Raw genomic sequence first — 23,731 nt, 5'->3', positions numbered from 1 at the left:
TACCTGAAATGTTTGAAACTGAAAGTATTTTGAGGTTTTGGAGTTTTCTGAATTTTGGAATGTTTATGCAAACTTTACCACTTGAATAACCCTAATCTAGAAATCCAAGTTTCAGCTATCGGAACATTTCCACCTCTAGATGTTCATACTATGGATATTTAACCTACAGTGCCGTAGCACAGAATGTGACACGTCCGTTTTCAGTAATTATTGCTGATACAGCGGAGAATGAGGTAGGTAGGTAGAAATGAACTCCTGAACTTATTTACATATACCAAATTCTTTATATCATCCTGTTACTATTCTAACATATTAGACTACGGCACGTATTTCTAGCTGACACTGAGGACTAACTTTGATGACTTAATAACCAGTAGTGTAGAACACATCATTCTGTGATGGAGTCAAGTAATCTTATAGAAGAGTAGCATAAAATACCGGAGTGTTAAAAGAATAAATTTCTCATTTCCTCCTATAGGTGTTCTTACAATCCTTAACACATTAAGAAAACTGCAAACAATTTCAGAAATCCCCAAATAACACATTAGTTGATATTTTCAGCAGTCCGATTCATAGTAACAAAAGCATGTGATGGAATCACAGTCAGGGTGGAGATTAAGTGAGATAATGCTTGTCATACTTGTAGCACAGTATCTGACTTATGTAAGAGCTCTGTGAATGTTTACTGCTGTATTACTGTGCATAGCGGCATGATCCAGGTAATGTGGCACATGTCTGCAATCCCAGCTACTCAGAAGCATGAAGCAGGAAGATAAATTCAATAGCCTGGGCAACTTAGTGAGACCTTGCCTCCCCCAAAATAAAAGTAGTTTGGGTTGTGGCTCAGTGAGAGAATGCACCTGGACCCAATCCCCAGCACTGCCCCCACCCACAAATGTTACAGTTCCTTTTAGTAAAAGGTACTACCTATAGTTTCTTTAGGGTTTAGTCTTATATCATACTTACTGTGTGGATTAGAAAACCAAGCTGAGGGCTGGGGATTTAGCTTGGCGGCATAAGCGCCTGCCTTGCAAGTATGTGGTCGTGAGTTCGATCCCTGGTACCGATAAAAAAAGACAAAAAAGAAAACCAAGCTGAGTGTGTTAAAAGATGAGTGTTGTAGTCAGGGGTTATGAGGAGAACAGTTACATACAGGACACAATTTATAACAGTATGTTACGATAGTCACCCAGAGTTACATACGCGCAAGTTCAGGAAATCTGTCCACAACACTAAAGACCCAGAATATTCAGTGATTGGCCTGGATCCCACAGCAGTGTCCTGCCTGAAGACCTAGAGCCCATGGGATGAAGGAGCTGTGCCAGTAGGTTGAGGGTTTTACATTGGAGCTAGGATGTTACACTCAAGATAAGGAACAGGGCTGCCCAGAAAAGTACCACAGCTGTCCTTGGTGACATGAGGTCCTGAGCTCTTCCAACGATAAGAACAGTCAAGTACATGCCAGAAAGCCAGTGTGACAAGCTTCTTCTGTTGATTAAGCATCACACATCTTCCCCTCCGGAGCCAGGAAGCGATGCTCAGTGTAAGGACCAGAGCTCCCCCAAAGTGAACCGCAGCCACTCTCAGCACCAAGTCCTGGGGCTCCTCTGATGATGATAGCCTAATTCATATCGAGGAAGCGAGCAGGACAAACTCCTCCAGGAGAACCAGCAGCTCGAAACAGCAACACTTAGGAGAACCCACAGCACGTCACTCTTCTTCTCCATGTCTGTTTATGCTGGCAACTGGCCTCAGGTAGAACTACACTCAGCACCATGCTGATTTAATTCAGCTGGTGTTAAGTTGACTGGTTTTTAATTCATAACAATAAGCATGTGGAATGATTTGGTTATTCATTATACAAAACAACAAACTGATTTTCTGATCAGTGAATTTATCTTACCTGGAATGATTTTACCTGAGCTTTCAGTTTTCATGTATCAGCAGGTAAGTTTGTATTCATGGAAGCAACATTCAGAGGCAAGTGATACACTGGGATACATAGTACTATATTAAAAAATCATAGAAGTTAATGTAAAAACAGATGAAACCTCCAAAAGCAAAACACTTGTGTTGATGGTGATAATGTGAAAATATATAAAATACTACTTATCAAAGAAACTAATACTAAAACAGTAAGATATTTTAACCTATTGAACCAACAGAAATGTAAAGAAAAATAAAACTGTAAAGTCCTTGTGAGTGAATAGTGGTAAACAGAGTATATACTTAATGTTATGTGGAAAAGTAAGATAATGAGCATTAGGTGTGTATCAGCTAACTTTGTCAGATCTTAGCATTTTGCCACATTTGGGTTAGCTCTTCCCCTATAAGATACAACCTTAATACAGTGTTCTCCTCCCCGGTCTTATACTCTTCCTTGTAAATATTTTCAAATCTCTATATGTATTCTTTGTTATATTTTTACATAGTAGTATTCATATCATATACAACTTAAAGGTACCATTCAATACATTACGCATGGGTGTGGTTTAAAATTTTATGATTTCATCTTAATCAAATTTATAATATCTTAAACTTGTACTTGTTTTTGTAAGACTTGTTTTAGAAAAAGATTTTAAACATTGTTGAGAGGTTTAAAACTTTGCCCTTGCAAATGCGTACATTGAAACAGGGACATGAGTTATGTAGAATTCATTTAAAAACATTCATTATTTTTAGTGTAAGATATTTAGAAGGATTTAATAAGTTAAAAAATGTGATGAATTGTGTGTATATTAACTTAGAATTTTAATAGAAATTTGTGTGTGTGTGTGTGTGTGTGTGCATGTATGTACTATTTACTTTGAATGGATTTGTTCATTTATTCAGCAGACAGGCATTGGTTGCTTTCCAAGTTCAGGGTTTATTTAAAAACATTCACTTGCTGCTCTGTGGAAAAACAGGAATACCTGCTAGGAAGCAATCGCTACAGCAGTGTGTGAGACAGAATAGTGGTGGACGAGGGCAGGGAGGCCGGCCTTCTCGCACAGGCCACCCTTCACCCTTCACTACCGCTGGACTAGTGAAGAAGGGGGCAAGCGAATGGTGGTGGGTGCTTGGATTTAGGGTCTATTTTGAGAATCGATAAATAGCATAAGGTAGTGGTGTGGATTAAGTGCCTATAATTTTCCTTGGTAAGACATTTTAGGGTGCTGTTCTCTTAAAATAAACTTATTTCCTTATTTACCATAAGTACCATTGTTTTGTTAATTATATTCTAGATAAATTTTGTAATTGTTTTTCAAGAGGATTGTGCCTACTTATTTGTATTACTGGAAATTTTAAATTTCATCTACAGCTCACTCTTGATAGCGTAGTGTGCACTTTTTTTTTTTTTTTTTTAACTAACTTGATGTGAGAACAAAATGCGTACTTGCTGCTCTCTTCAAGCTTCCGAGGCCAGGGATATAGCTTAGCGGGACAAGCGCCTGCCTGGCAAGCACAAGGTCCCAAGTTCAATTCCCGGTACCAAACAAAACAAAACAAAGCTTTTAAAAAATAAAAACCAGTCAGCTCTTTTGTAATTGTGCTTTGTTACTTAGCAGTTTTGTTCTTTAATTTTTACCAAATTATTTTGCTCTTTAAAAATAGTTCAGTGATTGCTTATGCTTCTAAGAAAGAGTTCCAGTTAAGATTAACTTCAGAAACTGAATTTTATCCTAAACCTGTTATTTCTAATCACTAGCATTAGGAGTAGATTGTGAATTACTTTTTTAAAATAGCGAAGCAAGCTGGGCATGGCGATGCATGCTTGTCATCCAGCACTCAGGAGGCTGAGGCATCATTACGAATTCAAGGCCAGCCCTTAAACTATAGTGTCGAACTTTATTGTGAATAGTTTGAGATTTGAAGACTGAGGAGGTAACTTTAACTTCAGTTCTTATTGGTGCATAAAAAATGTGAACTGAACAGTAGGTGAAATGAAACTTTTGGTCACTTTTACATGATTGGAGCCACATCTGGGTAATAAATTGACTATAAAACACTATTCTTTGCCTTCAATTCCTGCTTTTTTCATTGTTCTTCAAAATACTGGTTTCGAATACGAGGTGTAGAGCACTTGCTTCGTATGCCAGAAGCTCTGGGCATTCAGCCCCTAGCACTGCCACCCCCCCCACACACACATTGAGCATTTAGAAAAACAAAACAAAACTCAAGTTTTCAGTTTATAACTTACAGAAAATTCTTTCAAGTAGTTAATCAAGTGAATAGGTTAACATTTTCAACCAAATATTCAAATCTTTAAGAGTTTCATTAGAAAGTAGCCATCGTTTTCTAACTTGAGATAATTGATTTTTATTAAATAATCTAGAAAAATACAGAAAGTATACTTCAATAGATAAGTGAGATAGTCTAATGTAGTCTTTCTTCCTTAAAGCTAAAGGAGCTGAAGGGTGTGGTGAGTGGTAAGAGTGTAGCATACATGAGGTCTCTAGATTTAGTCTCTAGCATCAAAAAATTTTAACTGAAATCTAAAGAAATAAATTGATTGCAGCATCTTGTAATGGTGAGATAGGTCTCCCTTAGTCATCTCCGTTAAAGACAGCCTTTTAAAGGCTTTTGTTGTCTATACCACTAGTTTTTAAATATGTCTGCAGGTACATTTATACAGCTGTGTACACTCATGTGATTGGGGTCCTACTGTACATGTACCTTAGTGTTGTCTTTGTAAACGGTTTTGAAATACTTTACTAAAGTCAGGACTTGTGATGACCTCTTCTCCCAAGTGATAGAATGGTTGGTACGGGGATTTGTGAACTACGGGCAGTTAAGTACGACAGCCCATCTGTGGGACGTAAGAAACAGCATCTTTCTGTATACTTCATACCTGTGGTCAGCTCTGCTTCTTGTTCCATAGCTTCCTATGATACCATCCCCTTCCCTTATTTTTTGAGGCCTGTTTTGACAGAGGATGTAAAATTTCATCAGTATTATTCAAAGGTCAGACAGAAATTGGATTCTTATTTCAAGATTCTGTTAAAGCTACATACTTCTGTGTGTGTGTGTGTGTGTGTGTGTGTGTGTGTGTGTGTCTGAGAGATGTGTCTGTGTCAGCTGTTACACTCAGTTCCTCTGGCACGCTAGGAAAGCACGCCACCACCGAGCAACACCATCCGTCTGCTGCTCATTCTTACAGTTCAATAGTTTCAGAAATCTCCATGTCCTTGTCTCCCTTTATACCTCTCTCTCAGCCTCTTTCCCTCCTTCTGTCTTTCCTTTGCCCACTTCCACCTCCATCTTTTTAGTAGAAGGCTCTCAGAGTTTGCAGATGACACAGTTGTGAACTTTATAGTATCCATCCAGTGGTTAGACGTTGTTTCTAGGCTTTTCACAAGTGGCCAGTGGCATTAGAATCCCATTTATTGACTATTCTGGTATATATTCTTTTTTCTTGTTTTTTTTTTTTTTTTTTTTTTTTTTTTTTGTGAGTACTGGGTATTGAACTCAAGACCTCACCCTTGCCAGGCAGGCAACACACCACTGAGCTAGATCCCTGGCCCCTACTATGTATTCTTTTGACTATAAAATAAACTTGTGACAATTATTTGTAAACTGATTTACAAATTTATCTTGAATAATCAAATTATAGAACTAATTCTGTTTTGGTAATAATTTATTACAGGTAAATTTTGTTGTTACTAACAAACATTTGTGTTGTTGCTTCTTCATATGACACTTTAAAAATCACATTTTTAGGAAGAGATACATAATGCAAAATATACTGTAGCCATTTTAAGTGTATAATTTAGTGGTATCAAGTACATTCAAAATGTTATACAACCATTGCAATGTTGTATAAGCATCCGTTAATAGACAGTTGTTTCTACATTTTGGCTATGGTAGATACTGCTATAGACCCTGGTGTACAAGGACTTCAAATCCTGCTTTTGTTTCCAGTGATACACCTTCAGATGGAATTGCTGAATAGCACTGTAATGCTACCATTAACTTTGCACAGAACTGCCAAGCTGTTCTCTACTAAGGCTGAACCATTGTATATTCCCAGCAGCACTGCTGTTGAAGGATTCCAGTTTCTCACATCTTCTTAGCCACATTTGTTATTTTATTTTCTGGTACTGTTTTGTTTTGTAATAATGGCTATCTAACAGGTGCTAGACAGTGTCTCACAGTTTTGATTTGCATTGCCCTATGGCTGAGGATGTTAACCATCTTTTCATGTGTTTATAGGCCTTTTGTCTATCTGGGAAGAAATATTTACATAGGTCCTTTGCCCATTTTGAGTGGGTTTGTCTTTTTGTTGCTGTATGTAACACCTTTTAAAAAGGTGCACTATAATAATCCAGACTGTGTTTCTCCCTTCTCAGGATTCCTACAGGAAACAAGTAGTAATTGATGGAGAAACCTGTCTCTTGGATATTCTCGACACAGCAGGTCAAGAGGAGTACAGTGCAATGAGGGACCAGTACATGAGGACTGGGGAGGGCTTTCTTTGTGTATTTGCCATAAATAATACTAAATCTTTTGAAGATATTCACCATTATAGGTGGGTTCAAGTTGAACATAATAAATTGACATTGAGAAGTAATTGTAGCTTTCATTTATTGAGCATTTCCTAATTGCCACACATACATTATCTAATTTAAATTTTAAAATAACTTGTGAGGTAGGTAACCTTCCACTTTACAAGTGAGGTTCCTGAGAATTAGAGCAGCCGAGTAACTTGTTCCAGATAGTGTCAGTGGGAGTAGCGGTGCTAGATTGAAACTTAGGCCTGTTCAACTCCAGAGCCTTCTCTGTTCTTATGCACATCTTCTAGTGGAAACTTGCGACACATAGGCAAGCTTTTCACATAATAAACAGTGTGATGTCTTCCGACTGCTCATGGAGAAGTCAGAGTCTTTTCAATTATCACTTTCTGTTTTGGGAAAGGACAGTATTTCCCTTATCCATAGTTTCACCTAGGCTCAACTGTAGCCTGAAAATATTAATGGAAAAAAATTCCATGAATAGGCAACTAATAAGTTAAGTAGCCTTTATTACAATAGGTTGCTGTAGTTGTTTTATTAGTTAATGTTACTATGTCTAATACTTCTATATTAAACTTTATTGTCAGTGTATGCTCAGTACTATCTGCCATGTGAAGCATCCACTGGCAGTCTAGCAGCGTGAACCTCACGGGTAAGAGGTGACTACTGAAATGCCAAAGTTACATTAATGCTGTACTTCGTATTTTGATAAACGTCATTGTATACAATTTTAAATTAGGCATAGTATTTTCTGTCTAATCATGATCTACATGCATATGAACCTATTAGATTGTAGTTTCACTGTGCTTTTTTAGGTAAATAGAAAATAACCAGTAAGGAAATTTGATAAGGTAGAAATTAAGAACTACATGAAAAAGTGTTCATGAGGCAAAAGTTGTGGCAAAAGTTAGGACTTCTGACAGTTTTTGAAGGATTTTTGGAGTTACTAATGCCTCTACTATAACTTTTTTTCTTTGCCAGAGAACAAATTAAAAGAGTTAAAGACTCTGAAGATGTACCTATGGTCCTAGTAGGAAATAAATGTGATTTGCCTTCTAGAACAGTAGACACAAAACAAGCTCAGGACTTAGCAAGAAGTTATGGAATTCCTTTTATTGAAACATCAGCAAAGACAAGACAGGTAAGTAAATCAAATAAATACAAATCCATTTCTGATAAAATATATCATTTTAATCATTAATCATAATTAATTCATATTTTAATAATACCATTCTAGAGACAGGAAGGCAATATTCATAAACGTATACAGCTGGTAGCATCCTGTTACTACACATTAAATCACTTACTGTAATTTATTAAATTTCTCTCTTTTACGAAAGTAGGAAATGAAGCAATGTTAAGTGGTTTTATTCTTGAGAGAGCAATGCTTAAGCCAGTGACCATGATAATACTTTTGACTGAAAAATTTTCTTTAATTTTGAAATCATCTGATAATCATGGTTATACACATAATGTCAAAGAATGGGAACAAATTTCAAGTCTCCTATTTTGGAAGCACTTTTCACAGAATTAAGCTTTGCTTCTAGAGTAAATTTGTATTTGGAGAGTTTTGTCATGCAGAATTTTTTTTGAGGATATATTTGTTTTTGAAGTAAGTTTTCATTAAAGCAAGGGAATATATAGAAAGTAAATACAGATTTTCAGTTATTCATTTAGTTTATTGTTCTGACAAAAAACCTCCAGGTTAAAATTGAATGTTTCAAAAATCATCTCCATTTTGAAAATTACTTCTTATCTAGGTAAAATTATTTCAGTTGATATTATGTCAATAACTTTTTGTATAAAATAAGTTTAACGTACAGAAAAAAATTCCAGAAATGAATATACAAAGACATGATGGAATACAACTTACATTGTAATTGATCAACTTATATTTAATTTGTTTGGGCTTTTTCTAGTTACAGATACCTAGGAACTTAAAAAAGACCATTCTATAAAGCTCAAGTTTAAAATTGTTCAGCTGGGATATATATCTTATGTCCCTAGCAGGATGCCATATGTCCCTCTTGCTGGTTGTGCAAATTTGACACACAGAGAGAAAAGACAGTAAATTCTGTTTTAAGTGTTTTTGGTGGGATTAGTTTGGCCATCATGTGAGTATATTGTCTGTGGCAGTTTCACCCACATCTGCTTTATAGGTTAAAGGCAGACAGGACTTCACAGCCTAAGTCAGATTTCATTCAAATCTAGTCCCAGACACCACAGAGGGGAAGAGGTTGGTTATTCCTTTCTCTTTACTCCTCTCAATTTAGTCCCCTCAGTTTTCCTCAGGAGAGACTGTATTAAGAAAACACGATTTAACACATTTCCTCCTAAGATTTTCTCATTAAGATGTTTAAATATGGCAGGTATGGTGGCACGCGCCTGTAATCCCAGCACTCTGGAGGCTGAGGCAGGAGGACTGTTGCAAGTTTGAGACCAACTTGGGCTACAAAGTTAGTTCAAAGGCAGCCCAAACTGCATAGCGAGATCCTGTCTCAAAAAGACAAAAAAAAAAAAGTTCAAATATAAAATTTGAAGAATTTTATTGAACACATTTGCAAAGTTTGCATGAAAAACCATGAGACTAACATAAAAGACTGCAAGAGAAGTGCTTTTTTGTAGTTTAGCATGCACAGCATCAGCTGGGCTGATTAAAATCCAGGTTCCTGCTCCGTGGACTCCACTGAATCCTGTGTATTCTGCATTTCCAATAAGCTTCCAGTGGAGCTGATTTTGGCACATGGGTCACTGCATAGGAAGGCAGTAGAGACGAGCAGTCGTCTGGATCCCACAGCGTTGCTCTGTGCTTCTCATTGATGAGTGTGAAATACAATTTTGTCTCTTTTCTCTGTATGCTGCTGCCTCATAAATACTGATTTATTCTTGGTGTTTAACATTATTAATGCTTTTAATGTTCCACTGCATTCATAATCGATCAGAAAATTGCCAGTCTTCAGACCTTGGATTTTTAGATTTTATATTGATCGTGGCCTTGGTTTTTTAAATTTAGATTTCTTTTTGATGGTATATGATATAGATGTAGATTAACCTAAATTTGCTTTTAGAAATTTATGTGTATCATCTTAATAGGTAGAAAGATTTACTACAAAAGAACTTAACAGTGGTCCATCATTCTTGTGTTTATACCCTTTTTGTTTCCCGTCTTTTTGAGACACGGTCTCATTATGCTGTTCAGGCGGGCCTTGAACTTACTTTGTGGCCTAGGCTGGCCTTAACTTCACAGAGATCTTTCTGCCTTCCCCTTTTGAGTGTTGGAATTACAGGCATGCGCCACCACGCCCAGCTTACCTTGTCTTACTTATATCTTGATGTAGTATATGTTGATAAACTGTATAATTTAAGATATTTAATTTGTTTTTTATCAAATGGACTTGTTGATTTGCTTTTGGAAAGTTATTATTCTTTCATATTTGAAATTAATTTGCTATTTACATGCTTCTGGAAGACTTTAAAGAGCTACTTCAAATAGTTTTAGAAATTATGGTACACAATATGTACCATAGTTTAGTAAATTTTACATCTCACAGTTTTTGTGAGGATTTGAATCCCTACCTTTCACAGAGTACTTTATTACTTCATTGGTTATTTGGTTTGTCATTCAAATAAAATATGAACACCTTTATATATTTTATCAGCACATGACTTTGCGCCTTAATTTTTGGTCTCATTCGTGAGCCTAGAACATAAAGACTGAAAAGAATTTTATTCACAGAAGTACCAACAGAACATTCATTTGGAAGTTCTTTCAAGTTAAGGACTAGCAAGCTTTTTCTGTAAAGAGTCAGATACTAAAAATATTTGGGACTTTAGGCCACAGATGCAATCTGTTGCTCTTTTTTTTTTATAAAACTTTAAATTACGAAATCATTTTTTAGCTTGTATGTAGTACAAAAGAGGTAAATGCTTTTTTGGCCTATGGATCATATTGTGCTAATTCCTGATGTTTTAGATAATTTTGTTTGATTAGAAACTGGAAGTTAGGCCAGACTTGGAACTAAAATTTTACACATGAACTCTAGTACTGTAATTTTAAAGTTAAAATTCTGTATTTTATGAAAGGGAACTAGAAATGTTACTCTGGTACTTTTTATGGTATTGCAGGATATATATATTTACCAGTTTAATTGCTTTGTAATTTCAGAATGCCTATTACCTGTGCAGAATATAATGCACTTTATATTCTTTATAGTATTTTAGTCTTTATAGGAGTTGTTTTCCCCTTGTATGCTACCTGTGGTCCCTGTGTGCTTATTTTATCAGGACTGCTACTTACTTTCACATTTTTATCTGGACAGTAAGTGATGGATTTTCCTGGGTAGCATAGCATTGTTGGCAGAAATGGTTAAAACTGAAACATTTACACTATGGGGAATAGCTTTGAGCTTCCAGTCAGCTAAAATCTTAAAAGTAAAGAGGGTTCAGTAAAGTAGATGACAGAAGCAGACTTCTAAGTATCTGCTACTTCTGATTCAGCTTTTTTGCATACTGGTGGTTTCAGTTTAAACATAATGTAAAAATTAGTTTTCGGGGCTGGGGATTTAGCTCTGTGGTGTAAGCCCCTTCCTGGCAAGTGCAAGGTCAGGAATTCAATCTGTGATACCAAAAGAAAAAAGTTAGTTTTCCAAATTTAATAGTGTTGAGTGATTAATTTCCTGCTTTTATTGTTAATTTCTAGATACATAAAACTGACTGATAGACTTCCATTAAAGAAAGTTTTTCCTAAAGTTAAAGCAAAACAGCTGAGGATAGACCTCAGTGTGCAGCGCCTGCCTGGCAAGCACTAGGTCCTGAGTTCAATTCCTGGTAGAAAAAAAAAGTTAAAGCAAAACAGGAAGTCTCATGTGCCATGTCTGTCTTTTGATTTTGTGTATTAGTATTGTGAACTTTGGCTTTTTATGAGCTAAAAAGAAACAAGATAGTTACTAAAAGCTTACTGTATAACATGCCTACCCTCCCAAGTAGTGTTAATGTTATACTTCAGTACTACCTGAAATGGGCTATAATCTGACAAGATTCATGAGACTGTAAGTGATACAAAGTTGCTTTGTAGAGTACATCTTGTTCGTCCATTCTCTTCTCCAAAAAAGCTGATATTCTTGTCTTTTTGTAATTAATTTGATGTTATTTACTTGAAAAATTTTTACAAGAATTTTTGCAGATTCGGCAGACAAATACTTTTTTTTTGGTACCAGGGATCGAACTCATGACCTTGCGCTTGCCAGGCAAGCGCTTATACCACTGAGCTAAATCCCCGGCCCTCAGAACAAATACTTGATAAAATCAAATTTCAGTGAAAGCATAGGCATTAGGATATCAGTAATATTATTTATTAATAGCACTTTCTGCATTATGAAGAGCTATTTACCCTTACATGTCTGTTTTATAATATTTAAGTTGAAAATATTGGGGCTGGGGATTTAGCTCAGCAGCATAAGCACCTGCCTTGCAAGCAGGCGGTCGTGAGTTCGATCTCTGGTACCAAAAAAAAAAAAAGTTAAAAAAAAGAAAATATTGTGAAATGTCTTGACTTGAAAAATAATTTACATGCATACACTATTATTTGTACATAAATATCATTTGTTCTTAGAATTTAGTGACATTTGAAAGTGAGTATATAAAGTAATAAACTCTATTTTCAAGGGTAAATCACTAAGTACTAATTAAGAGCTTATTAGCAACTGGTCATGGTGGGTACTAAATATGTTTCAGCTACACATGATCTTTAAAAATTGTCTTCAAATTTTGGAATTTGAAATGAGTCTTTTCACAGTTGTGTTGTGTTGTATGCTAGCTGTATGCAGTTTTCAAAAACATCCAATAGCAGTGGTAAGGCAGAGATAAATAACAATGTGTTTGTGTTGTAGGCCCTCTGCCCTCTCCTCCCTGCCCTGCCCTCCCTTCCCGTCCCTTCCCTTCCCTTGGGGGTTGGCACAAGCCCAAGGCCTTCACCCCAAGCTACTTTCATCTCAGCCCTTCTTTAATCTTCCATTTTACGTCAGGGTCTCACTCAGTTGCCCAGACCAGGCTCATGACGACCCCTGTGGCTCGGCCTCCTCACATTCTCTTGATGGCAGTCTGACTTTCAGAAATATCATAAAGAACTAACTAGTTCAGATCTGAAAAATGACAACAGATTTATGAAATCTAATTAAATTTCTTATCAGAAAAAATAAGAAATGGAAAAAGTCGTTCTGGGAAAAGTTTTTAAGTGTTCTCTTAGCCAGTGAGGTCCTAACACTAAATTTTTGGTGGTGGGTAATGATCTCTTCTTGATTACTGGCTTCCAATTCTCTCTCTGCATTGCTGGAAACAAAAATCATATACTTTGGTATTGGTGATGGTAATGCTTACACTAAGGAAGCAGATACTTTCAAACTGATTTTAGAAATAAGTTACAATCAAAATTTGCTTCCGCTAAATTAGTAGAGAACCAGTACCCTATTATCCTCCTTGCAGCTTATTTTAGTAATTCTACAATGACCTTGAATGTTTTTTTTAAACAGGAATAAAGTTTACATTCGTAAAACTTTCAAGAAAATATGAGCTTTTACCTGGTTTGTATATAAATATCTCTATGTAGAGATATACAAATACATACTGTTAAACTTGCATTAATTTTCAAATTGAAAAAATCATTTGTAAAACTATCAAGTGACATCTCTTTTACATTTTTTACATGCTTTATGAGAGTCAGCTTAATGTCTTAAATTACTTTGCTTAAAAAAAACTTCTAATTATAGTTTTTCAAGAACAAATGAATAAAAAGTTTTTGAGAATTAATGATACATATAAAGTATTAAAAGCTTTTTTAAACCAGTACAAATGCAGATGTAAAGTGCCAGCACATTTAATGCTTTTAAAAAAAAAAAAGAATTTGGAAATCTGTATTTCTGTTTGGCTTAGCTGGATAGTTAATTAAATTGATTCCATTAAAAATAAGATAAAATTTTCTTGAGCTGTAAGATTTGTTTGTATTGTGGGGATTGTTAAATAGAAATATATATACCTGGATGGTATGTTGAAAGCTTGAAATACACATTTTAGTATATAATCATATTTAGATGCCTGTTTCTTAACTGAAACTTAATTTTAACAAAACTTTTAAGGATAAATTATTGAACTTTACTGAAGCAGTTCTTGAGTACTCTTGAGATATATAAAAATGTACCCCAAAGAATTGAAGTGTCTTAACTGTAGTTGACAGTAAATATACAAATAACTTCAGCATATAAAAATTAAGCCCATTATTCACTTATTGCCCTTAATACTCAGTGGCTGATTTTGTGCTTCATTAAATTCAAAACTGTAAATCATACCTTTTATATATATATTAGCTTTGTAGGTGCTGGGTCCACTTTGTCACAGTCAGTTCAGTAGAAACACTGACGCTACTAATTGCAAAATGTTAAAATATGCTGATGTCCCAGGTAATTCAATTCACTCTTAAAATGAAACAAACACAATAAGCTTAAAATTAAATGTATAGTAAAATATGCCAGTCTTCCTAAGTGTTCACATCTTTTTAGAAGAGTGAACACAAATACCACATCTTTAAAGCGAATTCACAGTGCCTGAAGATTAATAGGAATATGCATTTCTCTTTTAAATGGAAACCTTGACTTTGGTGCTGTTTTTCTGCTTGGACTAGTAATATGGTGAGCCAAGTACTCTGTCCCCTTAAGCTGCTGCCTGATTTTCTGGGCTAGGGAAAGTAACAACTTTATCTCCAGGTTGGGCTTATATGAATGTGCCTTTACAGCTTTTTTATCGTAGTCCTACCTGGATTAACCCACACAGAATATGTAAATTAGAAGAGAGGACACAAAACCTGTGTTTGAACACTGTTCTGCACTGCCTATTTTTTGTTTGTTTGTTTTTTTTTTTAATTTGCAGAAAAATATAAAATGCACTGCTCCTGTTTTGTGCATATTTTAAGCAGTTTGTGACATTTTAGTATTTTGATAAATGGCCCCATTTAATATTTAAATAATGTAGTTATCCAGCCACAAAGAGCTGTCTCAATTCTAGTTGTGGGATTAGAAAATTTGACTCAGTTATTGCAAGATACTTTTTATATTTTAACAATGACTGGATATTCCTTTTGCACCACTTTTCTCCTCACTTCCCTCTGTAAGCAATTAAATAATGTAAACCCAGCTTCAGTTTAGGCATTAACTTTTTGACGGCAAACAAAAATGACTGTCTGAATTGATAAACAAAGGTTTTTGACAATCTCCCCAACTCTAAATTCAGTTTTTTAAAAACTAATTCTATTAGGCAACAAAACTTGTAAAAGCAAACCAGGTTCTAGCCTATATTTTAAAAAATGCATCCTCAATTTTATTCAAAAGTGTCTGTTTAAAAAAAAATTCAAGAAACTCAGTTACAAACTTCTTGCACATGGCTGTCCCAATACATTATTCTTACCAGTGAAACAGACTTTTAAAGAAGTTGTGTTTTACAATGCAGAGAGTGGAGGATGCTTTTTATACATTGGTGAGAGAGATTCGACAATACAGATTGAAAAAAATCAGCAAAGAAGAAAAGACTCCTGGCTGTGTGAAAATTAAAAAATGCATTATAATGTAATCTGGTAAGTTTGGCGTATTAATTTTGACAGAAAGCAGATCTCTTTCAGAGGTAACAAAGTAGCAATCACATGGACCGATTTAGGTGTGGTATTGTAACTTGAAGAATTGAGATAAGAATCTTGTTTACTTCCATAATACATTTACTTTGAATGTAATAAGTATTATATTTGAGACCATTTTGATAGCTGTCATACGCAATCTATGTTCAGCATAAACTCTTAAATGTTTCAGTCTTAAATTAGCTAACCATTTGGGAACTGTTAACTTTATTTTTAAGGAAAATCAGATTCAGGCTTTGAAATAATCAACTTTATTTTTTTCTTAGGAAAAACAGGAAATGGTGTAGAACAGGAAGGTTGAATGGCTCAACATATGGGGAAGGGCCCCTCTTACCATGTACTTTTCCTTTTAAACACTGCATAAGCCTTAAGGATTCTAACCCCGGAGTTTTCAATTGATAAGAGTTTTTCACACCAGTTAGGAAGTACTGTAAACTCCTAGGGTGTTACTGTCTTTTTTGTATCATATCATTTGTTCGGGCCTCTCATTTTATTGCTGGGACTGTTTTAACCTCCTGTTTACCTGTTGCTGCCATCTGTGCAAGTGGAGAGAGGATGAAAAGAATGGGCTTCTCTCCCCTGTAATCTTCCCTGTAGTAAGCCATTGGCTTACTAAATAACAGCTCAGGTCCCACAGCATGGTGTACATGGGCCTTAACACCACCTTGCCAGCCTTTTTTTGCCTTATGTCTATAAAACCCACCTTGCTTGATTTTGGGTTTTGTCTGGAATACCAAGATTCTTATCCATGGTTTTGTTAAGTAGCTGGCACGCTTCATGATTCCTCGGCGTCGTAGTCTCTCAGCATCTCTTCAGACCCTTGGGGCCTGGTATGCTTCCTGCGTACGTCATTCAGCATGCTGTGTTTTTACTGTTACATACTGCCCATGTTACGCTGAAATAACTTCTTGTTTTAGTCCTGTATTAGGCAGTAGCATCTAGGGAACCATATATTTTTAATCTTTGCATGTCCGTTGCATAGTAAGGTTCCTACACTTAGTGGCTGTGCCCAGTAAAGATTTATTGAACAGAGTCTTTCTAACTTCTGTCTTGTTCAGAAAAAAGCCTCATTCAGTAGATGACAGACATAAAATTCATGCCAAAGCATATGTAATATGCTTGTTGTATGTAATATATTCTTTGAGGACATGTAATTTTCAAAGCTGCTAGAATATCATTTATTGTACTAAGCTAAAAATAGATTACATATTTCAAGTCTCAAGTTATTTCTCCTACAAATGTTTAAAATATACATCTGAGTAGTAAACTTGGTCCAAAAAGCCATTATGTAGTAAACTCAATTACTAAACTCAGAATAAAACATTATGACATTATTATCATTGTATAAGTAGCACCTTAATTTTAGAAGTTGTAAAATAAAACATTAAAATACAACTTGAAAAGTTAACTTTTTGAAATAACAGTGTCATAACCAATTTATTTTATTACAAGATTTTGAAAATAAACTTTCAAATATTCAAAAATGTTTTATGCTTTATAGTCATGCTATTCTGAAATACCTAATTTGTGCAGTTTTCATAATTGACAGTAGTGTAAATGTGAAGTAGTTGTTTGACAAGATGAACTAAATCCTTGTCTTTTAGTGGACTGAAGGACACATATAAAGAAAAAAATGTACTTTCCTAATATTTACAGTTCATTAAAAATATTTTTTTCAAAGCTTTAATTTGATAATAAGTGTATACAAATCAGTTTTTCTTAGTCCTGAAAAAGATAGGCTTAAACTGTTACATAGATACTCGTTTTAGTCTTTCACATATACACATGAGAGTGATTAGTTCTGTTCTACATAAGAAAAAGAAACTCGGTATACTGGTTAGGTCAACTAACACTTGGCCTACTCATTGAAATTATCTAATGTAGAGCTCAGTGCAACGTGAGCTTAAAGTATTCATCAGAATCTTTGAAGAGAGTCATGTTATCAAGTTCTGCCTTCACTGTCTCTCTTTTGGTGGGGGAGGGAATGTTTTGGGACAGAATCTCCTTTTGTACTTCAGGCTGGCTTTGAACTCACTGTGTAGCCCAGGCTGGCCAATCTTCCTGCCTCTGCTTTATGAGTGCTGGGGTTACTGGCATGTGCCACGGCATCCAGCTTTACTGTGTCTTAGTTACATAAGTTTATATTTTTTATCTTAGAAAGTTTTCTCTTTCTATCTTCATGGCTTTTCATTTTTCTACTTTACTGGCATTTTTGCTTCAATATAAAAGTAGTTCAAATAAGCTAGGTAAGAGTGTATGACCACAGGGAATTCACTCATGAAGGGTAAGGGAATTACAGATCCTCTTTTAAGATTGCATCCTACTCTCAGGATTTCTGATCTCAACTGTCAACTGTTTGTGAGTTACAGATAACCTTTATTATGTTTTTGTAAGTTTTCCATTCTATATGTGTTAAGCATAGCATGAAAGGAGATACACAGATGAGTATGCCTTTTGTTGCTAATAAAGTGTCGCTTATCCCTGGGGAGAAACAAAGCATAGGTTTGTATTGTGTCAGTAATGATCTTTAGGAAGTGGAAAGCATCACTGAATGCAGTCTGAGTATTCAATAGGGAACAGTTATCCACGGTATTCAGATCAGTGATGCCGGCTTTTATACTGCTGTTTGCTTCAATCTGGGTGAGTCTTCACTGCCACTCTTTACCTCTTTGAAAATATTGGTCATACTTTTCTGAGTTATGTATCAGTTTTGGAGGTTAGTTAAATAACTTGAGAAAGAAAATGCTCTGAATTAATTTGTTGTTTTGAAATATGTTGTTGAAGATCTGAGTAATATGTTAAAGGATAAATGCTATCACTTACATTTTAAGATAATGCAATTTAGTATATTTATGCAGAGGCTATTTACAGTACATACTGCAAAATTTATAGAATTATTCAACAAAGGTAAATTATAGTGAATAAAAACCTAATTCATTATTCTAGTTTGCTTGATACATCCAATTTATTTTGTTGGGTATTTGTTCCTAAGGCTCCCTCTAGTGTCTAGGTTTGGAAGCATTAGTAGATTAACATTGTTTTCTTTCTGTATTTACTAGTGGGCGAAAATGATTTTAGAGTAGGAGAGGATCCTATTTTTTCAGTTTTTTGCACTTATGTTTAATTCACTTATTAACAGACACGGTAAGACTGACATGTTGATCACACACAATCAAGTGTTCAAGGGTAAAAATCTATTCTGCTGCCATTCAGAATCCTAGTTTTCACACTGTGGATTATTAGGTTAAAAATTATTTTGACTTAAGATCGTTTTTAGCCATAACCAGTTTGGATTTTTTTTTGGCTAAAGGTTGAACCTAGGGCCTTGCAAATACTACACAGTACTCTACCACTAAGCTCCATTCCCCAGTCCTGATCTGGAATTTATCACCTTGCTGTAATCACAGACACAAGACTTAGTGCTGAATTCTTTGCATGTCAATTGTTTATATGGCATTCTTTATATAATATACTAAACAGAAACCAAAATAAGGGAATCTCCTCCAAATTAGTAAACTATAACACTGTTTAGATGGTTTAGCTCATTTCTTCAAAAATCAGAAGTACTAACAAAAAAGTAATCTCTTTTGGCAGGGTCACTTTAAACCACTTTCTTAATGATAATGTATGGATTAAAACTAGTCTCTCAACGTTTTTGAAAACTAAAAAAGGTTGTTGGAGTTGCAGATTATTGTTTGCTTTGAATGAGAGCCCAGATACTATTGTTGTGATTTATGAAATTCTTAAAATAGTTTGTTTACAGTTGCATGGCTTATAGTTAAAGTCCAGAAACTCAGGGAAGGTAAGTATACATACATAACTGTGCACACACATACACAGATATATACATGCATGCATTTAGATTTAAGGAGTAAGGTTTGCTAAGATAGAAAAAAATAGTAGCAGATTAAGTTATCCTGTGAAAAAAGTAATTGTTAAGCTCCTTTAAGATTCTGTGTCACTGATTACCATCATCTGTTGTGACAATTCCATTAGTAATGTCAGAATTCCTGTGAAGACCCATTTAAGGCTCCTAGAAGTCTGATGTATTCAGCTGCCTGAAGAAAAACATACAATCTCCTTATCCTTTCAATATTAATGTTTATGGAATCTGTTATCTCTGTACCTTAAGTCACCAGATATAAACATTCACATTTATACTGTTTTGTGTATTTCAGGGTGTTGATGATGCCTTCTATACGTTAGTTCGAGAAATTCGAAAACATAAAGAAAAGATGAGCAAAGATGGTAAAAAGAAGAAAAAGAAGTCGAAGACAAAGTGTATAATTATGTAAATACAATTTGTACTTTTTTCTTAAGGCATACTTAAGTAAAAGTGGTAATTTTTGTACATTACACTAAATTATTAGCTTTTGTTTTAGCATTACTTAATTCTTTTCCTATTTCATGCAAACTGTTAGCTTTTATCTTAAATGCTCATTTTAAAATGACAGTGGAAACCTTTTATTTCCTCTTAAGTGCCAGTATTCCCTGCATTTTGGTTTTTGAACTAGCAATGCCTGTGAAAAAGAAACTAAATACCTGAGATTTCTGTCTTGGGATTTTTGGTGCATGCAAGTTGATTACTTCCTATTTTTCTTACCAATTGTGAATGTTGGTGTGAAACAGATTTATGATGCTTTTGAATCATCCCTGTTTTATGTTTTACCTAGGCACATAAATGGACTTATTAGTAATTATAATTTCAGTTGAGACTATTATTAGTTTTACTGAAATATTGAAGGATCACAAATTTATAGGCTTCCTTTGACTCATCTTCTAGACATCATGACCTATAGTTTGTCATCCTTCATGAATGTAAAGTTATACTATTCACCAAGGTTTTCTCTCCTTTCCACTGCTATTAGTCATGGTCATTCTTCCAAAAATACTATATTTTTTCTATAAAAAGGGAAAAATAGAAAAAAATAAGGTATGGAAAATTTTAAAAGGCCATTGACTTTCCATAGTACATAAATTACTGTAAGATTCCTAACTTTTCCTGCTAAGGCAGATCCAGTATGCAATGGGGATTATACCAACCATTTTGGGACTATATTTACATGCTACTAAAATTTGGTAATAGTTGAAACAATTTTAATGTGCATAAAAATTATATAGAATTAAATATAGTCTCCCTGTGTTAGATTGCTCTTGCTTAGCACAAATTTAAGCCTCAGTTTTTGAAAAAAAAAAAATAGTTTCGGTTCTGGTCGTGTTAGTGAAGATGATTTGAGCCAGTTACAGTTTAGTTAGGTGTTGCACAGCCAGCCTCTCTGGGTACCTTTGAGTGTCACTGAGAGTTTCACAGCAGGGACTGCATTCCCATGGTCATCCAGCATTGTCATGAACTGGTTGGTCAAAATGGGCATCAGGAGAAAATTTTGATAGGTCGACAAAATGCATTCTCATTATGTGGTAGTCTTTTACCAACAATCATAGCACTTTTTGAAATTAAAAAAAATGCTTTTTAAAGAATTACTTTAAAATATGAACTTAAAAGTTGTAATTTGGGGGTGGGAGGGCACCAAAACTTTTATTTTAAAATAGCAGTGACTTGACAAAATTTCAAATTCTACATTTGGCTGTTTAACAGTAGCATTTCATGAATGCTTTTCAAGTCTGATCCATATTTAAGAACATCTAAAGCTTTAAAAAGAAAAAAAACCAATTCTTTCAATACACATAAAGTGTTACTTAATTTAAAATATTTGAAGTGAGATGGTGTGGTGAGGTAAAATATCACTGGGCTAGGAGGAAGGTTACCAGATTCTAGGTGTGTGTTTTTTAAAACTTAATTTTGGGCAAGTCATTTACTATCTACTTCATGTTAAATCATCTCAAAGGCCCTATCTAACTTTACAGCTACGTAGTTTACAATCAGTTTACATAAAGATATACCTGTTTGTCAAGCTCAGCATAAGCTGCTGTACCTCTGTATATCATCATCTTTGCCAGTCTTGGGCAAAATTGTGCAAGAGGTGAAGCTTGTATTTGAATGTTCACTCACTACTTTCGGTCCTTCTCTCCCATATTAATATCATCTTACTTGCTATCCTCCCCATGCCCCATAACTCAATGCAGTTTTAATATTTTAATTCCCATAACCTCATAATATATTGCTGCTATGGAATCTCCAGGAAGGCTGTCCATGAAGGTGTATCCAAACTGTCCTGTGTCTCACCTCCTCCGGGCAGTGCCATAGCGGGATTGGGCCTACCAGCTAATGGTCAGGTGGCTGTCACACCTACATCTTGGTCTTTTGCACATCATCTCTTCACTACCTAGTCTATTGGTGACTAAGTAGGTATTTTCAAACCTAGTGTGAATTGACAACCTGCTGCAGTAGAAGAATGTAATAAAGGTCTACATCTAGGACTAGTCCTGCTGACAATGATACATTCCATTGGTTTATTAACTGCAGTCAATCTTCTAATAAATAATACCTTAAAATTTAATTCATAAGGCTTCTCAGCAAAATTCATTTATGCAGTAAATATATGTTCAGTGCCTGTCATATGCCAGCCATTAACAAGGCACTGAGACTTGATAGCCTCAAAAAAGGGACATAATCCTTGTCCTCAAGTAGTATTGTTTTCTGTCATATCTTAGTAATACATATGGCATGTGACCCAGGGGTAATGTGATACAGTATATAATTTAGTTTTGCAAAGAGAGAGTTTATCTCTAAAGCTTCTTCCCATTCTACAGTAATTGTTCTTGCTGTGATTCCAATGCAACTTTTTAGTTGGAACTACTAACCATTTAACTGATTGTTTTAAAGGGGTGAAAATTTCCAAGTGTATAATATTCTAGTTTTCTCTCTGCATAAGTAATTAAAACAGATTTTTTAAAAAATTAAATATTATAGTTTTATTCAGGTACAAATAAACAGGTGACTGAGCTAATTCCCAGAAAAGGAAACCTCTGTAAAGATGAAGTATGCCTTGTATAATGCTTTCCTAAACTACAGGTTTATGGAACATTGTCTAGATAGGGTTGTTGTGACTGATGCAGTACCTCCTGTAGCTTCTACACAGTGAAAGAAATGGCACATTTCAGGAACTTCAGTGCATAGCGGGGTATGTAGGACTCTGGAATTTTTTATGTGGCTGGGCAAGTTTTTTTTAAAGTAGCAGTAATTATCCTTTATTATGTGAATTCTGAATGGTTTAACGAAAGGGTTGTTTTGTAGAGTTTTTAAAAGGGGAGAGAATCCTAGAAATAAATGTAAATGTTATCTAATTACTACAGCCTTAAAGATGAAAATTGTTGTTAAAGTTGAAAACAGTGCTAAATTTACATAGTGTTAGGCATTCACATGTCTGTGGGAAGAATACAGCAGCCATCTATAGCATAATTTGAATATTCTCAATTAGGAACTCTAGGCTCTATTAACTGAGTCACACTGCATAAGAACTTAGAACCTAACTTCTATAGATTATCCTTCTGCCACCATTGCACAATTTTGTCCACACACACACACACGCTTTGTGAGGCATGTTGTTAGTTTGCACAAACTCATCTCATTTGTATTCTAGTGATTTTCTTTTCTTAACCATTTTTCCCAAACAATACTATACATATGTTTTAGGGACAGACAGTAAAAATTTGTCAAAAACCAGTAATTTCTTCTAAAAACCCACCAGTTACTTTAAAAATGAATTTATATTTAGAAATTTCTCTGTTAATATTGGGTAGCATGAATTCTGCATTGAGAAACTGAACAGCATACAACTCGTAGTTGTAAAATCCTGTCCAGATGAAAATTTCTGAAGATAAACTTTAGTTCCGGAAGAATAGTCATAACTAGATTAAGATTTGTGTTTTAGTTTAATAGTCTGAAGTGCCTATTTGGGACGATAGGCATTTTAGATGAATTTAGGAAAAACAAAGTTTATTTGCAGAATACGTCAACTTCAGAGGGTCCATGTCCCCCAGTAGAGCTAAATGGGTCATGTAATGTTTTATCAGAAAGTTTCCAGTTCCACTGTCTTGTGTTTTCATGTTGAAAATACTTTTGCATTTTTCCTTTGAGTGCCAATTTCTTACTAGTACTATTTCTTAATGTAACATGTTTACCTGGAATGTATTTTAACTATTTTTGTATAGTGTAAACTGAAACATGCACATTTTGTACATTGTGCTTTTTTTGTGGGACATATGCAGTGTGATCCAGTTGTTTTCCATCATTTGGTTGCGCTGACCTAGGAATGTTGGTCATGTCAAACATTAAATTTAAAAATGACCACTCTTTTAATTAAAATTAACTTTTAAATGTTTATAGGAGTATGTGCTGTGAAGTGATACGAAATTTGTAATATTTTTGTCATGAACTGTACCACTCCTATCGTAATGTAATAAAAAATAGTTATGGTGACTATGACAGTATTTGTTTTCTTATTTAAGCTTTTTTTCCCCTTAAGGTGTTAAAAGGTTAAACCTAAGCCCTTAAATTTATTAGTTAAAGTGCTTCGCCACTGAGCTGCACCCTTGCCCCGATAATGTGTATTTCCTGATGGAAATTTAAAACAATTGCCCCACAACTGACATGGAACACTTTATA

The 23,731-nt window shown here is 34.8% G+C and overlaps 1 protein-coding gene across 5 annotated transcripts in view; it reads left to right on the top strand.

The window, feature by feature from the left end:
* The window catches only part of Kras (KRAS proto-oncogene, GTPase), a 36,989-nt gene extending 13,438 nt beyond the window's left edge, over positions 1-23,551 (top strand). For 3 of the 5 annotated variants that reach the window (XM_013153065.3, XM_013153066.3, XM_063238408.1), the window contains exons 3-6: positions 6,330-6,508; positions 7,473-7,632; positions 14,985-15,108; positions 19,344-23,551. In XM_013153065.3, coding sequence (XP_013008519.1) covers positions 6,330-6,508; positions 7,473-7,632; positions 14,985-15,104 — 459 coding nt within the window. In that variant the 3' untranslated portion in view covers positions 15,105-15,108; positions 19,344-23,551. Of the gene's footprint in view, positions 1-6,329; positions 6,509-7,472; positions 7,633-14,984; positions 15,109-15,607; positions 15,609-19,343 lie in introns of all 5 variants that reach the window. The other 2 variants (XM_003470451.5, XM_003470452.5) reach the window with 2 other exon arrangements.
* The last annotated feature ends 180 nt before the right edge of the window (positions 23,552-23,731 follow it).

This window comes from Cavia porcellus, unplaced genomic scaffold (assembly GCF_034190915.1).
Source record: "Cavia porcellus strain 051 isolate PalLab524CR breed Dunkin Hartley unplaced genomic scaffold, mCavPor4.1 scaffold_27, whole genome shotgun sequence".
Taxonomy (NCBI): Eukaryota; Metazoa; Chordata; class Mammalia; order Rodentia; family Caviidae; genus Cavia; species Cavia porcellus.
This window is presented reverse-complemented; position numbering and strand designations above follow the sequence as displayed.